This window comes from Choloepus didactylus, chromosome 13 (genome assembly GCF_015220235.1).
Source record: "Choloepus didactylus isolate mChoDid1 chromosome 13, mChoDid1.pri, whole genome shotgun sequence".
Lineage (NCBI taxonomy): Eukaryota > Metazoa > Chordata > Mammalia > Pilosa > Megalonychidae > Choloepus > Choloepus didactylus.
In genome coordinates, this window is record NC_051319.1 from 41,012,132 (window position 1) to 41,028,860 (window position 16,729).

The window sequence follows — 16,729 nt, forward strand, 5'->3', positions numbered from 1 at the left end:
TGGAGTAATGAAAATGTTCAAACATTTATTTGGTGATGAATGCACAAGTATATGATGATACTGTGAACCACTGATTATACACTTTGGATGATTATCTGGTTGTGAATATATCTCAATAAAATTGCATTTAAAAAAAAAATGCTATGGCAAAGGGAAGCTCTCATTTTGAAATGACAAGAGTAGCTCCAAGCGTCTAACCTTTCTTTTTGTGTGTGTAGCTTTATGTTTGTATTGGTATTTGTGTGTGCATGTTGAGGCCAGAATAATTTAAACACACAGTGGTAGACATAAAGAATTATTGAAATTCTCAAATATTCACAATATATGTGAGAATGACTAAAAGAAAAACAATTCTACAAAATAATTCTCTCTTCTTCCTAGGCCTATCTCTTATATGAAAGCATATGTAATTACGAGACGATGAAAGAATGCCATACATGTGTACTAGGGAACTATAATTAAATAGATGAATAAACTTGTTCATATAAATAGATACGGATAGATGGATAGATGGGTATCACAATCTACTCTAAGTATATGATTTAAATGAATGATTATTTAATATGACAGTATATTTCAAAATCTTACCTTCTATATTTTGTGTCCCTTGATAATTTTCACCAGTAAAGTATGGAAAAGAAAACAAAAGTGTACCAAATCCTATTATAAAGGAGGAAACTGCAATCCATCGTGGTCTATTTCCTCTCCCTCCATAGTATGCTATAAATACTACTACCAGACAAGATGAAACATCATAGGTCAAGGACAATGCTGTACTATCAATGATACTCAGCTGATAATCCTTCAGGAAATTGTTAATGCTCAGATCAACAAGACCAAACACCATACCTAAAATGTAAAAAGAGAAAGGAAAGGTAAGAGAAAGAGACATACTAGATCATCATTATAATCATTACAAATCAAAACTTGATTTACATTGATTTAAGTTTATTTTACATTATCTGAATGTTTGTGACTTATAACCACATAATCCCTTCCCTAAAACACTACCAGGCCTTTGCAGTAACAAGCTTCATAAGGCAAGCCCCTAGGTCGAGGGCTCAGCCTTTGGTAGTCCCCCATGCTTGTGAGAATATTAGTAATTCCCCAAATGGGGAATTTCAATATTTCCACATGTTCCCCCAGTCCCTCAAGGGAGCTTTACAAATACTTTTTTATTCTCTGCCCAAATTACTCTGGGATTAATCAGGGCATCAATGAAACAAAATAAGGCTTCGGTGGCTGAGAGATTTCAAATGGAGTCAAGAAGTCATTCTGGAGGCTATTCTTACGAATTATATAGATATCCCTTTTTGGTTTTTAGTGTATCGGAATAGCTAGAAGGAAATACCAGAAACTGTGGAACTGCAACCCCGTAGCCTTGATTTCTGAAGACAGTTGTATAACTATGTAGCTTACATTCTGTGACCGTGTTATTGTGAAAACCTTATGGCTCACACTTCCTTTATCCAGCATAGATGAGTAGAAAAATGGGAACCAAAAGTAAATAAATAATAGGGAGGATGGCGGATGGAATGTTTTGGGTGTTCTTCTTCACTTGTGTTTTTATTCTTGTTTTTATTTTTCTTATTTTTTTTTTATTTTTTAAAATTTGGAGTAAAAAAAATGTTCAAAAATTGATTTTGGTGATGAATGCACAACTATATGATGATACTGTGAAGAACTGATTGTACACTGTGGATGATAGCAGGATATGTAACTATATCTCAATAAACTAAATTAAGAATTTTTTAAATGAAATTTAAAAAAAACTACTAGGACTTAAACTCTAAGAAATACTGGTTAATTGAATTTTTTTTTTGGTCTTTCTTTTTTTTTCTTTTTAATTCAATTTTATTGAGATATATTCACATACCACGCAGTCATATAAAGCGTACATTCAGTTGTTCACAGTACCATTATATAGTTGTGCGTTCATCAACAACATTAATTTTTGAACATTTTCATTACCACACACACAAAAATAATAAGAATAAAAAGTAAAGTGAAAAAAAACAATTAAAGTAAAAAAGAACACTGGGTGCCTTTTTTTTTTTTGCCCCCATTTTTCTACTGGTCCATTCATACACTGTACAAAGGGGACTGTGGCCCATATGGCTTTCCCAATCACATTCTCACCCCTCATAAGCTACATTTTTATGCAATCATCTTCAAGAGTCAAGGGTTCTGGGTTGTAGTTTGATAGTTTCAGGTATTTACTGCTAGCTATTCCAATTCATTAGAATCTCAAAAGGGTTGTCTATATTGTGCATAAGAGTGCCCATCAGAGTGATCTCTCGGCTCCTTTTGGAACCTCTCTGCCGCTGAAGCTCATTTCATTTCCTTTCACATCCCCCTTTTGGTCAAGAAGATGTTCTCCATCCCATAATGCCGGGTCTAGATTCCTCCCCAGAAGTCACTTTCCACATTGCCAGGGAGATTTGCTCCCTTGGGTGTCAGATCCCACATAGCGGGGAGAGCAGTGATTTCACCTGCCAAGTTGGCTTAGCTAGAGAGAGAGGGCCACATCTGAGCAGCAAAGAGGCATTCAGGAGGAGACTCTTAGGCACAATTACAGGGAGGCCTAGCCTCTCCTTTGCAGCAACAGTCTTCCCAAGGGCAAGTCCTGTGGTAGAGGGCTCAGCCCATCAAAACACCAGTCCCCAATGTCTGTGAGCACATCAGCAACCATCGAGGTGGGGAAGCCCAACACTCCTGCATTCTCCACCAGCTCCTCAGGGGGGCTCTGCATATTTTTTTCATTTTTTTAATTAACTATTAACTATATCTAGAAAAAAATTTTAAAAACCATACAATAAAAAGCATTTCAAACAAACCATAACAAGGGAGTGAAAAAAGACAACTAACCTAAAATAATTACTCTACTTCCAACATGTTCCTACTCTACCCCACAAAAATTACCTAATACAGCAACATTTATGTGAACTTGTTCCTACCACACCCAACAGAAGTTAACAAACTCTAATCATTCCTGGGCATTACCAGAATGTTAAATTTACCCATGATAGCTTATTTGTTCCTATCGAGTTATCATTCCCCTTTCATTAATTGCTTCTGTTGCTAGTTCCCCTACATTCTACATTATAAACCATTTATTTTACAATTGTTCAATGTTTACATTAGTGGTAGCATATGAGATTTCTCTTTCTGTGCCTGGCTTATTTCGCTCAGTCTTCAAGGTTCATCCATGTTGTCATATGTTTCACAACATCATTCCTTCTTACTGCCACATAGTATTCCACAGTGTGTATATACCACATTTTATTTATCCACTCATATGCTGAAGGACATTTGGGTTGTTTCCATCTCTTGGCAATTGTGAATAATGCTGCTATGAACATTGGCGTGCAGATATCTGTTCATGTCACTGCTTTCAGATCTTCGGGTACATACCAAGAAGTACAATTGCTGGATCGAAGGGTAACTCTATATCTAGTTTTCTAAGGCAGTGCCAGACTGACTTCCAGAGTGGCTGAACCATTATACAGTCCCACCAACAATGAATAAGAGTTGGAATCTCTCCACATCCTCTCCAGCATTTGTAGTTTCCTGTTTGTTTAATGGCAGCCATTCTAATTGGTGTGAGATGGTATCTCATTGTGGGCTTAATTTGTATCTCTCTAATAGCTAGTGAAGCTGAACATTTTTCATGTGTTTCTTGGCCATTTGTATTTCCTCTTCAGAGAATTGTCTTTTCATATCTTTTGCCCATTTTATAACTGGGCTGTCTGTACTATTGTCACTGAGTTGTAGGATTTCTTTATATATGCAAGATATCAGTCTTTTGTCAGATACATGGTTTCCAAAAATTTTTCCCATTGAGTTGGCTGCCTCTTTCACTTTTTGACAAATTCCTTTGAGGTACAGAAACTTCTAAGCTTGAGGAGTTCCCATTTATCTATTTTCTCTTTTGTTGCTTGTGCTTTTGGTGCTAATGACTATTTATTTCTTTTTCTCATATGGTTTTTATCACATACAGCCTTTTATTGCACATATTTAGACATAGCATTTTAGAGCAAAAAGAGATCAGGTTTGGCAAATTCCAATATCATCATTGTAAATAAGCTAATAAAGAGGCTAGATGTAGTCAGAGTGGTGAATACTGTGGCCAAGTAAAAAATGCAAATAAAGTCATCCAAATTCAAATTCTTCTTAAAACTGTGTTGGCGAGGGGAGGCGGGGCAAGATGGCAGACTGGTGAGCTGTATGTTTTAGTTACTCCTCCAGGAAAGTAGGTAAAAAGCCAGGAACTGCGTGGACTGGACACCACAGAGCAATCTGTCTTTGGGCATACTTCATACAACACTCATGAAAATGTGGAACTGCTGAGATCAGCGAAATCTGTAAGTTTTTGCGGCCAGGGGACCCGCGCCCCTCCCTGCCACGCTCAGTCCCGGGGGAGGAGGGGCTGTCAGCTCCAGGAAGGAGAAGGGAGAATTGCAGTGGCTGCTCTTACCGGAAACTCATTCTACTGATTCAAACTCCAACCATAGATAGACTGAGGCCAGACACCAGAGACTCTGAGAGCAGCCAGCCCAGCAGAGAGGAGACAGGCATAGAAAAAAAACAACACGAAAAACTCCAAAATAAAAGCAGAGGATTTTTGGAGTTCTGGTGAACACAGAAAGGGGAAGGGCGGAGATCAGGCCTTGAGGCGCATATGCAAATCCCGAAGCAAGGCTGATCTCTCTGCCCTGGGCACCTTTCCTTAATGGCCCTGGTTGCTTTGTCTATTAGCATTTCAATAACCCATTAGATCTCTGAGGCGGGCCGTTTTTTTTTTTTTTTTTTTTTTTTTTAAATCCTTTTTGCTTTTTCTAAAACAATTACTCTAAGAAGCTCAATACAGAAAGCTTCAAAGAATTGAAATTTGGGCACGTCAAGTCAAGAGCAGAACTAAGAGAGCTCTGAGACAAAAGGCAATAATCCAGTGGCTGAGAAAATTCACTAAACAACACAACTTCCCAAGAAAAGGGGGGTGTCCGCTCACAGCCACCATCCTGGTGGACAGGAAACACTCCTGCCCATCGCCAGCCCCATAGCCCAGAGCTGCCCCAGACAACCCAGTGTGACGGAAGTGCTTCAAATAACAGGCACACACCACAAAACTGGGCGTGGACATTAGCCTTCCCTGCAACCTCAGCTGAATGTCCCAGAGCTGGGAAGGGGGAGCAGTGTGAATTAACAGAGCCCCATTCAGCCATCATTTGAGCAGACTGGGAGCCTCCCAACACAGCCCAGCAGCCCAGAACTGCCCTGGGGGGACGGCACTCACCTGTGACATAGCACAGTCATCCCTCAACAGAGGACCCGGGGTGCACAGCCTGGAAGAGGGGCCCACTTGCAAGTCTCAGGAGCCATACGCCAATACCAAAGACTTGTGGGTCAGTGGCAGAGACAAACTGTGGCAGGACTGAACTGAAGGATTAGACTATTGCAGTAGCTTTAAAACTCTAGGATCATCAGGGAGATTTGATTGTTAGGGCCACCCCCCCTCCCCGACTGCCCAGAAACACGCCCCACATACAGGGCAGGCAACACCAACTACACACGCAAGCTTGGGACACCAATTGGGCCCCACAAGACTCACTCCCCCACTCACCAAAAAGGCTAAGCAGGGGAGATCTGGCTTGTGGAGAACAGGTGGCTCGTGGACGCCACCTGCTGGTTAGTTAGAGAAAGTGTACTCCACGAAGCTGTAGATCTGATAAATTAGAGATAAGGACTTCAACTGGTCTACAAACCCTAAAAGAACCCTATCAAGGTCAGCAAATGCCACGAGGCCAAAAACAACAGAAAATTATAAAGCATATGAAAAAACCAGACGATATGGATAACCCAAGCCCAAGCACCCAAATCAAAAGACCAGAAGAGACACACCTAGAGCAGCTACTCAAAGAACTAAAGATGAACAATGAGACCCTAGTACGGGATATGAAGGAAATCAAGAAGACCCTAGAAGAGCATAAAGAAGACATTGCAAGACTAAATAAAAAAATGGATGATCTTATGGAAATTAAAGAAACTGTTGACCAAATTAAAAAGATTCTGGACACTCATAGTACAAGACTAGAGGAAGTTGAACAACGAATCAGTGACCTGGAAGATGACAGAATGGAAAATGAAAGCATAAAAGAAAGAATGGGGAAAAAAATTGAAAAACTCGAAATGGACCTCAGGGATATGATAGATAATATGAAACGTCCGAATATAAGACTCATTGGTGTCCCAGAAGGGGAAGAAAAGGGTAAAGGTCTAGGAAGAGTATTCAAAGAAATTGTTGGGGAAAACTTCCCAAATCTTCTAAACAACATAAATACACAAATCATAAATGCTCAGCGAACTCCAAATAGAATAAATCCAAAAAAACCCACTCCGAGACATATACTGATCACACTGTCAAACATAGAAGAGAAGGAGCAAGTTCTGAAAGCAGCAAGAGAAAAGCAATTCACCACATACAAAGGAAACAGCATAAGACTAAGTAGTGACTACTCAGCAGCCACCATGGAGGCGAGAAGGCAGTGGCACGATATATTTAAAATTCTGAGTGAGAGGAATTTCCAGCCAAGAATACTTTATCCAGCAAAGCTCTCCTTCAAATTTGAGGGAGAGCTTAAATTTTTCACAGACAAAGAAATGCTGAGAGAATTTGCTAACAAGAGACCTGCCCTACTGGAGATACTAAAGGGAGCCCTACAGACAGAGAAACAAAGACAGGACAGAGAGACTTGGAGAAAGGTTCAGTACTAAAGAGATTCGGTATGGGTACAATAAAGGATATTAATAGAGAGAGGGAAAAATATGGCAAACATAATCCAAAGGATAAGATGGCCGATTCAAGAAATGCCTTCACGGTTTTAACGTTGAATGTAAATGGATTAAACTCCCCAATTAAAAGATATAGATTCGCAGAATGGATCAAAAAAAATGAACCATCAATATGTTGCATACAAGAGACTCATCTTAGACACAGGGACACAAAGAAACTGAAAGTGAAAGGATGGAAAAAAATATTTCATGCAAGCTACAGCCAAAAGAAAGCAGGTGTAGCAATATTAATCTCAGATAAAATAGACTTCAAATGCAGGGATGTTTTGAGAGACAAAGAAGGCCACTACATACTAATAAAAGGGGCAATTCAGCAAGAAGAAATAACAATCGTAAATGTCTATGCACCCAATCAAGGTGCCACAAAATACATGAGAGAAACATTGGCAAAACTAAAGGAAGCAATTGATGTTTCCACAATAATTGTGGGAGACTTCAACACATCACTCTCTCCTATAGATAGATCAACCAGACAGAAGACCAATAAGGAAATTGAAAACCTAAACAATCTGATAAATGAATTAGATTTAACAGACATCTACAGGACATTACATCCCAAATCACCAGGATACACATACTTTTCTAGTGCTCACGGAACTTTCTCCAGAATAGATCATATGCTGGGACATAAAACAAGCCTCAATAAATTTAAAAAGATTGAAATTATTCAAAGCACATTCTCTGACCACAATGGAATACAATTAGAAGTCAATAACCATCAGAGACTTAGAAAATTCACAAATACCTGGAGGTTAAACAACACACTCCTAAACAATCAGTGGGTTAAAGAAGAAATAGCAAGAGAAATTGCTAAATATATAGAGACGAATGAAAATGAGAACACAACATACCAAAACCTATGGGATGCAGCAAAAGCAGTGCTAAGGGGGAAATTTATAGCACTAAACGCATATATTAAAAAGGAAGAAAGAGCCAAAATCAAAGAACTAATGGATCAACTGAAGAAGCTAGAAAATGAACAGCAAACCAATCCTAAACCAAGTACAAGAAAAGAAATAACAAGGATTAAAGCAGAAATAAATGACATAGAGAACAAAAAAACAATAGAAAGGATAAATATCACCAAAAGTTGGTTCTTTGAGAAGATCAACAAGATTGACAAGCCCCTAGCTAGACTGACAAAATCAAAAAGAGAGAAGACCCATATAAACAAAATAATGAATGAAAAAGGTGACATAACTGCAGATCCTGAAGAAATTAAAAAAATTATAAGAGGATATTATGAACAACTGTATGGCAACAAACTGGATAATGTAGAAGAAATGGACAATTTCCTGGAAACATATGAACAACCTAGACTGACCAGAGAAGAAATAGAAGACCTCAACCAACCCATCACAAGCAAAGAGATCCAATCAGTCATCAAAAATCTTCCCACAAATAAATGCCCAGGGCCAGATGGCTTCACAGGGGAATTCTACCAAACTTTCCAGAAAGAACTGACACCAATCTTACTCAAACTCTTTCAAAACATTGAAAAAAATGGAACACTACCTAACTCATTTTATGAAGCTAACATCAATCTAATACCAAAACCAGGCAAAGATGCTACAAAAAAGGAAAACTACCGGCCAATCTCCCTAATGAATATAGATGCAAAAATCCTCAACAAAATACTTGCAAATCGAATCCAAAGACACATTAAAAAAATCATACACCATGACCAAGTGGGGTTCATTCCAGGCATGCAAGGATGGTTCAACATAAGAAAAACAATCAATGTATTACAACACATTAAAAACTCGAAAGGGAAAAATCAATTGATCATCTCAATAGATGCTGAAAAAGCATTTGACAAAATCCAACATCCCTTTTTGATAAAAACACTTCAAAAGGTAGGAATTGAAGGAAACTTCCTCAACATGATAAAGAGCATATATGAAAAACCCACAGCCAGCATAGTACTCAATGGTGAGAGACTGAAAGCCTTCCCTCTAAGATCAGGAACAAGACAAGGATGCCCGCTGTCACCACTGTTATTCAACATTGTGCTGGAAGTGCTAGCCAGGGCAATCCGGCAAGACAAAGAAATAAAAGGCATCCAAATTGGAAAAGAAGAAGTAAAACTGTCATTGTTTGCAGATGATATGATCTTATATCTAGAAAACCCTGAGAAATCAACGATACACCTACTAGAGCTAATAAACAAATTTAGCAAAGTAGCGGGATACAAGATTAATGCACATAAGTCAGTAATGTTTCTATATGCTAGAAATGAACAAACTGAAGAGACACTCAAGAAAAAGATACCATTTTCAATAGCAACTAAAAAAATCAAGTACCTAGGAATAAACTTAACCAAAGATGTAAAAGACCTATACAAAGAAAACTACATAACTCTACTAAAAGAAATAGAAGGGGACCTTAAAAGATGGAAAAATATTCCATGTTCATGGATAGGAAGGCTAAATGTCATTAAGATGTCAATTCTACCCAAACTCATCTACAGATTCAATGCAATCCCAATCAAAATTCCAACAACCTACTTTGCAGACTTGGAAAAGCTAGTTATCAAATTTATTTGGAAAGGGAAGATGCCTCGAATTGCTAAAGACACTCTAAAAAAGAAAAACGAAGTGGGAGGACTTACACTCCCTGACTTTGAAGCTTATTATAAAGCCACAGTTGCCAAAACAGCATGGTACTGGCACAAAGATAGACATATAGATCAATGGAATCGAATTGAGAATTCAGAGATAGACCCTCAGATCTATGGCCGACTGATCTTTGATAAGGCCCCCAAAGTCACCGAACTGAGCCATAATGGTCTTTTCAACAAATGGGGCTGGGAGAGTTGGATATCCATATCCAAAAGAATGAAAGAGGACCCCTACCTCACCCCCTACACAAAAATTAACTCAAAATGGACCAAAGATCTCAATATAAAAGAAAGTACCATTAAACTCCTAGAAGATAATGTAGGAAAACATCTTCAAGACCTTGTATTAGGAGGCCACTTCCTAGACTTTACACCCAAAGCACAAGCAACAAAAGAGAAAATAGATAAATGGGAACTCCTCAAGCTTAGAAGTTTCTGCACCTCAAAGGAATTTCTCAAAAAGGTAAAGAGGCAGCCAACTCAATGGGAAAAAATTTTTGGAAACCATGTATCTGACAAAAGACTGATATCTTGCATATACAAAGAAATCCTACAACTCAATGACAATAGTACAGACAGCCCAATTATAAAATGGGCAAAAGATATGAAAAGACAGTTCTCTGAAGAGGAAATACAAATGGCCAAGAAACACATGAAAAAATGTTCAGCTTCACTAGCTATTAGAGAGATGCAAATTAAGACCACAATGAGATACCATCTAACACCGGTTAGAATGGCTGCCATTAAACAAACAGGAAACTACAAATGCTGGAGGGGATGTGGAGAAATTGGAACTCTTATTCATTGTTGGTGGGACTGTATAATGGTTCAGCCACTCTGGAAGTCAGTCTGGCAGTTCCTTAGAAAACTAGAGATAGAGCTACCATTCGATCCAGCGATTGCACTTCTCGGTATATACCCGGAAGATCGGAAAGCAGTGACACGAACAGATATCTGCACGCCAATGTTCATAGCAGCATTATTCACAATTGCCAAGAGATGGAAACAACCCAAATGTCCATCAACAGATGAGTGGATAAATAAAATGTGGTATATACACACGATGGAATACTACGCGGCAGTAAGAAGGAACGATCTGGTGAAACATATGACAACATGGATGAACCTTGAAGACATAATGCTGAGCGAAATAAGCCAGGCACAAAAAGAGAAATATTATATGCTACCACTAATGTGAACTTTGAAAAATGTAAAACAAATGGTTTATAATGTAGAATGTAGGGGAACTAGCAGTAGAGAGCAATTAAGGAAGGGGGAACAATAATCCAAGAAGAACAGATAAGCTATTTAACGTTCTGGGGATGCCCAGAAATGACTATGGTCTGTTAATTTCTGATGGATGTAGTAGGAACAAGTTCACTGAAATGTTGCTATAGTATGTAACTTTCTTGGGGTAAAGTAGGAACATGTTGGAAGTTAAGCAGTTATCTTAGGTTAGTTGTCTTTTTCTTACTCCCTTGCTATTGTCTCTTTGAAATGTTCTTTTATTGTATGTTTGTTTTCTTTTTAACTTTTTTTTTCATACAGTTGATTTGAAAAAAGAAGGGAAAGTTAAAAAAAAAAAAAAAAAGAAAAAAGACAAACAAGGAAAAAAAAAACAAAAAAAAAAACGATGTAGTGCCCCCTTGAGGAGCCTGTGGAGAATGCAGGGGTATTCGCCTACCCCACCTCCATGGTTGCTAACATGACCACAGACATAGGGGACTGGTGGTTTGATGGGTTGAGCCCTCTACCATAAGTTTTACCCTTGGGAAGACGGTTGCTGCAAAGGAGAGGCTAGGCCTCCCTGTATTTGTGCCTAAGAGTCTCCTCCTGAATGCCTCTTTGTTGCTCAGATGTGGCCCTCTCTCTCTGGCTAAGCCAACTTGAAAGGTGAAATCACTGCCCTCCCCCCTACGTGGGATCAGACACCCAGGGAAGTGAATCTCCCTGGCAACGTGGAATATGACTCCCGGGGAGGAATGTAGACCCGGCATCGTGGGATGGAGAACATCTTCTTGACCAAAAGGGGGATGTGAAAGGAAATGAAATAAGCTTCAGTGGCAGAGAGATTCCAAAACGAGCCGAGAGATCACTCTGGTGGGCACTCTTACGCACACTTTAGACAACCTTTTTTAGGTTCTAAAGAATTGGGGTAGCTGGTGGTGGATACCTGAAACTATTAAACTACAACCCAGAACCCATGAATCTCGAAGACAGTTGTATAAAAATGTAGCTTATGAGGGGTGACAGTGGGATTGGGAATGCCATAAGGACCAAACTCCACTTTGTCTAGTTTATGGATCGATGTGTAGAAAAGTAGGGGAAGCAAACAAACAGACAAAGGTACCTAGTGTTCTTTTTTACTTCAATTGCTCTTTTTCACTCTAATTATTATTCTTGTTATTTTTGTGTGTGTGCTAATGAAGGTGTCAGGGATTGATTTAGGTGATGAATGTACAACTATGTAATGGTACTGTAAACAATCGAAAGTACAATTTGTTTTGTATGACTGCGTGGTATGTGAATATATCTCAATAAAATTATTATTAAAAAAAAAAAAAAAAAAAAAAAAAAGGCAGGCACAAAAGAGTATATACAATATGATTCCATCTATATGAACCTAAAAATGGACAAAACTAATCTATAGTGACAAAAATCAGAAAGTTTCTGCTTCTGGGGATAGGGAGTGATTGGTTTGAAGGAGGAATGGTAATAGAAATATTCTATATCTTGATTTGAGTGGTAGTTACACAGGCATATGAAATTATGAAAATGTATGAATCTGTACTCTTATGATCTGTGCATTTTACTGTATGTAAATTTTCTCAAAAATTAAAAAATAATTGAGAACCTAAAAAAAAAATAAAAATAAAAATAAAAAATAAAAAATAAAAAAATAAAAACAGGGAGTCTCCCTCTCCCACCCCCCAGCCTCCCTGTTGTCCTCCCGAGGCAACTACTGTTACCAGCTTCTCTGCATTTTTCATGAATAAACCACCTTACTCTATGTATTCTATAGAGTAACCTGCATTTTTGCTCAACAGCAGTTCACAAACAGCCTACCACATCAACAAATATAGATCCGCAATAGCATTTCAACAGCTGTATAATTTTCCACTGTATGGATGCATATACTCTATTAAATTAATTCCTTTTTTGATGGGAAAAAAAAAAAAAAAAAAAAAAAAAAAAAAAACTGTGTTGGCAAAATTAAATCCCCTGTTTGGGTTCTCTGATGTAGTTTGTTGCTTCAAAGCAACACTCAGCCTCTTCAATTCACAGATGAGGAAACAAGAGCCAGTCAGGAAGTAACCGTGTGTTTTAAACATATGTAAGCTGGTGAAGGCAGATACTGTTTCTAGCTTTCTTTTAGTCCACAAATAATTCAACCCAGATCTTCTCAGAGTTTGTGATCAATCAACGTTAAATGACAATCAAAAACTCTCTCTCCAGTTGGCGACCTGGAGGCCAGACCCCTTTTATCAATGTTTATGGTCAACTGTGTCGACAAGGAGGCCAACTAAGTGAGGCAATGGCAGGAGCCCAAAACCAAGGCTCTGGACGTTGTAAAACTGCTTCGATTCTAAGCACATGTGGAAAACATTAGAGCATAGCCTCAACCTGGGCCACGACTTGGCGTCGCCACACACCCCTTCTCTCTCTCTCATATGTCTGTGTTGGCCCCACCACCACTGCCCTCGCCAGAACGACCCCCGCCCCCCGGCCTTACCTTGAGAAAAGATCAGCATGCAGTAGAAAACCATGAAGCAACGGACGTTGTTAAAACGCTGACAACGCAGAATAATGATACACCCGGAGCCGCAGGGCCCCTCCAAACTGTCCTTGTCTTCTTGCAGTATCTTGCCCCTAGGTTTGGCTTTTGTCTCTGATTTTAAAAGGCCAACCTTGGATGCCGTCGCCTTTTTCTTTTTCTTTTCAGCCTTGGTGTCCTTCGCAGCCCCCTTGTGCACCACACTGGGCTCCTCTTGCGCTAGGCCTGTTTCCATCGCCAGACCCCGCCCTGCGGCGGCTCAGGTCGTGCCTCACATGGAACGGCAGTGACCTTACCTTGGTTTGGAGGCCCTTTGTGGCTTCCCTACCGGAATCAACCGAAAAGCCGGGAGAGGGCGACGGAGGAACGGGTGGCCGAAAGGGCTCATGCACCACAAGCCTCCAGAGGAAACGTTCTTTTCAGGCGGAGGCCAGTGTCCTCGCGGGGGTGTTGACAGTTGCCCTATGCGAACTTCCAAGACTGTTTCCCTTCTTTGCTTCCATGTGGTAAGAGGGGGAAAAGAAGCTACATTTCCCTTCTGGTAACTGCCACCACGGACAGTAAGCACCAGAGAAACTCTAATGGAAGTCAAAGAATGCTGGTATTTACTGTAGTACTTTTTAGGAAGCAAGGAAAGAGAGATGTGTAAAGATAGGACAGGGGAACTATACCCCAATTTCTCCAGACCTACTTTATTGTGGTATCTTTTGAACTGAACCATCTCTTTAAAAACAGTCTGAGCCCTCCCCTCCCCACCCCCTCTCCCCTCCTCTTCGGGCTTGCGCGCGCGCATCTTCCTCCTGCACGCGCCACCGCTAGTCCAGCACTCCCGCCGGAGCCTCAGGCTCGCGCGTTCCTTTTCCCCTCCGGCTGTAGAGCGGGTGGGATCCTGCACCGCGGTCGCGCGAGCAGTGGCAGCCCGAGCCGGCTCCGGCGGCGGTAGCGGCGCGCGATCCCAGGGGCGGATCGTACCACTGCCACGCCGGGGAGCTTGAGCGCCGAGCCGGCCTCGACCCCGATCTTGGAACGCCGCGGTCCTTGCCCGCTGCTGGCCCCACCCATCCGGGCCGAAGAGGCCGCGGCCATGGCTGAGACGGAGGAGCGAAGCCTGGACAACTTCTTCGCTAAGAGGGACAAGAAGAAGAAGAAGGAGAGGAGCAACCGGGCGGCAAGCACCGCGGGCTCGGCGGGCGGCGTAGGCGGGACCAGTGGAGCCGCGGGCGCAGCGGGCGGCGGGGCGGGCGCGGGAGCCCGGCCGGGTGACGGCGGAACCGCGGGCGCGGGGGCCGCGGGCCCCGGGGCCGCCACCAAGGCCGTGACGAAGGATGAAGATGAGTGGAAAGAATTTGAGCAAAAAGAGGTTGATTACAGCGGCCTCCGAGTTCAGGCAATGCAAATAAGTGAAAAGGAAGAAGACGATAATGAAAAGAGAGAAGATCCAGGTGATAACTGGGAAGAAGGTGGAGGAGGTGGTAGTGGTGTAGAAAAATCTTCAGGTCCCTGGAATAAAACAGCTCTGGTACAAGCACCTCCTGCTCCAGTAATTGTTACAGAAACACCAGAACCGGTGATGACTAGCGGTGTATATAGGCCTCCTGGGGCCAGGTTAACCACAACAAGGAAAACACCACAAGGACCACCAGAAATATACAGCGATACACAGTTCCCATCCCTGCAGTCCACTGCCAAGCATGTAGAAAGCCGGAAGGATAAAGAAATGGAGAAGAGCTTTGAAGTAGTAAGACACAAAAATAGAGGTAGGGATGAGGTTTCAAAAAACCAGGCCCTTAAACTTCAGCTAGACAACCAGTATGCTGTGCTTGAAAATCAGAAAAGCAGTCACACACAGTACAATTAAGGAATGGTCTTTGCTAACACTTCTAAGGTAACTAGACCACATCTAACCACCATGACCAGCCATTCATCACCTGACCTCTGTTGGAACTACAGCAACCGATGCAGACCCCTCGATATAAGTGATCGGCCCTGTTGCACTGTGGATGTTTAAACTGTCACAACTGCTCTTTATGTCTATTGGATATAGGGGAATTTCCATTGTTATATAAATGTGTGAACTAGATTCAGCAGTGTCTTTCATAAGTACTCTGCAAATACAGAAACAGAAAACAACTGCAGCCAGTGGTCATTTCAAAATCTTTTTATGTTCAGATACTGAGCCTTCGTAAGGGTTGACTACCTCAGATTTGCTGCACTCATTGTGGACTTCATGTGGATCACATCTTCTGGATAAGAAGGTTACAGCTATTAAGTATCGATATGAAACTTGAAACCAGCTCTACTGGATTCCTATCAGAAATCCTACAGAAAGTCAGCCATCTGGGTTCTGATCTGCTGTAAAAGATGAAGATTTAAGTGACCTTAATTAACCTGTCCTGTGCCCCACCCTTAAGGAACACTCTGTAGTAGGCTGTGGCTATATTAGACTTCCTGGAACATGCCTCTCTAAAGAACTGATGTGGTCAGATAATCTGTGTAGGGCTGTTGATTTATAATTTAAGCCTTCAGTTGTATTCTAGGTAAACAAATTAAACCAAGCTTGGGTCCACCAAGTGGGAAAAGGAGGGGAGGGGAGGGAATAATCTTATTTCTTTTAGTATGAATTTTTTATTTGGGTAGTGCTTTTTCTATGTTCCACAATAAGGCCTTTTTTTGCTTTGACTTGGAATTAGTTCCTTGACAGAGCATATTGCTTGGTTTAGTAACCTGAAATATGCATTAGGATTGTGAACTGTCTTGTGAATTTGCCAACTCCTAGAGTGGAACCAAATAGCCTTTGGTGTAAAGGACAGTGGCTGCTGGGGCTCTACTTCAGGTGATGCTGAAGTCTTTAATCAGGTCCAAATTGTATAGTAAATGGCAGTGGAAACAGAATCTAGCAGATTTCTAGTGAGACTGAAGATTCATTGACCTGTTATAAATTCAAAGCAGCATGAGCAGAACCTTGTCTAAAACCCTTTTTAAGTGTCATGGATCTTGTGTGATCTTTGACAAGAATTCAAGATACTGTACTTGTACTCACATTTTAAAGGTATTGAAGGTTCTATAGATGCAGTGATTGTCCCAGCAAACTCTTTATTGACCTTTTGGTGTGTCTTTATGTTGTTCATTTGGAGAGTTAGGGGCAAAAGACAGGTGATGTAGCACTTGTGTTTTTAATAATTACAGCTTAAACTATCCAGTAATTTTTAGTCCTTAAAAGGGACTTGAAGAAGCTACCCAGAGTTACTGAAAAGTTTCATTCCATCTAATGAGATGTTCTGGTAATTTCCTAGCTTTGTCTCTTTGGTTCACTAGAAATATTTCAGTGGTATGTGATCACTTGATGCAGAGTCTGGGTTTCTCTATAATAAATCCCTTTGCCAAATGCAGGAGTTGCAGACTTGCCTACTGGTAAGATTGAAGCAAATGGGTGAATAAAACTATCCTGATATGGGAGCATTTTCCTGTAGGAGTTCAGTCTT

General features: G+C 40.7%; 2 protein-coding genes across 3 annotated transcripts in view; one reads left to right on the forward strand and one right to left on the reverse strand.

Moving 5' to 3' along the window:
- SLCO6A1 (solute carrier organic anion transporter family member 6A1) overlaps positions 1–13,482 on the reverse strand; it is a 199,226-nt gene extending 185,744 nt beyond the window's left edge. Inside the window, exons 1-2 of the mRNA XM_037800889.1 lie at positions 13,206–13,482; positions 589–849 (exon numbers count right to left, since the gene is read on the reverse strand). Of these exons, the coding sequence (XP_037656817.1) occupies positions 589–849; positions 13,206–13,482 (538 nt within the window). The remainder of the gene's footprint in view (positions 1–588; positions 850–13,205) is intronic.
- A 532-nt stretch (positions 13,483–14,014) lies between these two features.
- LOC119507953 (protein CDV3 homolog) lies at positions 14,015–16,519 on the forward strand. 2 transcript variants are annotated; one of them, XM_037801299.1, is made up of 2 exons: positions 14,015–14,954; positions 15,417–16,517. In XM_037801299.1, exons 1-2 carry the CDS (start codon positions 14,332–14,334, stop codon positions 15,421–15,423), a joined length of 630 nt encoding a protein of 209 aa, XP_037657227.1. In that variant the 5' UTR covers positions 14,015–14,331; the 3' UTR covers positions 15,424–16,517. The 2 variants fall into 2 exon arrangements, with proteins under 2 accessions (XP_037657227.1, XP_037657226.1); XM_037801298.1 differs by having other exon boundaries at positions 14,015–16,519.
- The last annotated feature ends 210 nt before the right edge of the window (positions 16,520–16,729 follow it).

Excerpts from the sequence above, each read along its gene's own strand:
- LOC119507953 (XM_037801298.1), top strand. The coding sequence starts at position 14,332 with ATGGCTGAGACGGAGGAGCGAAGCCTGGACAACTTCTTCGCTAAGAGG.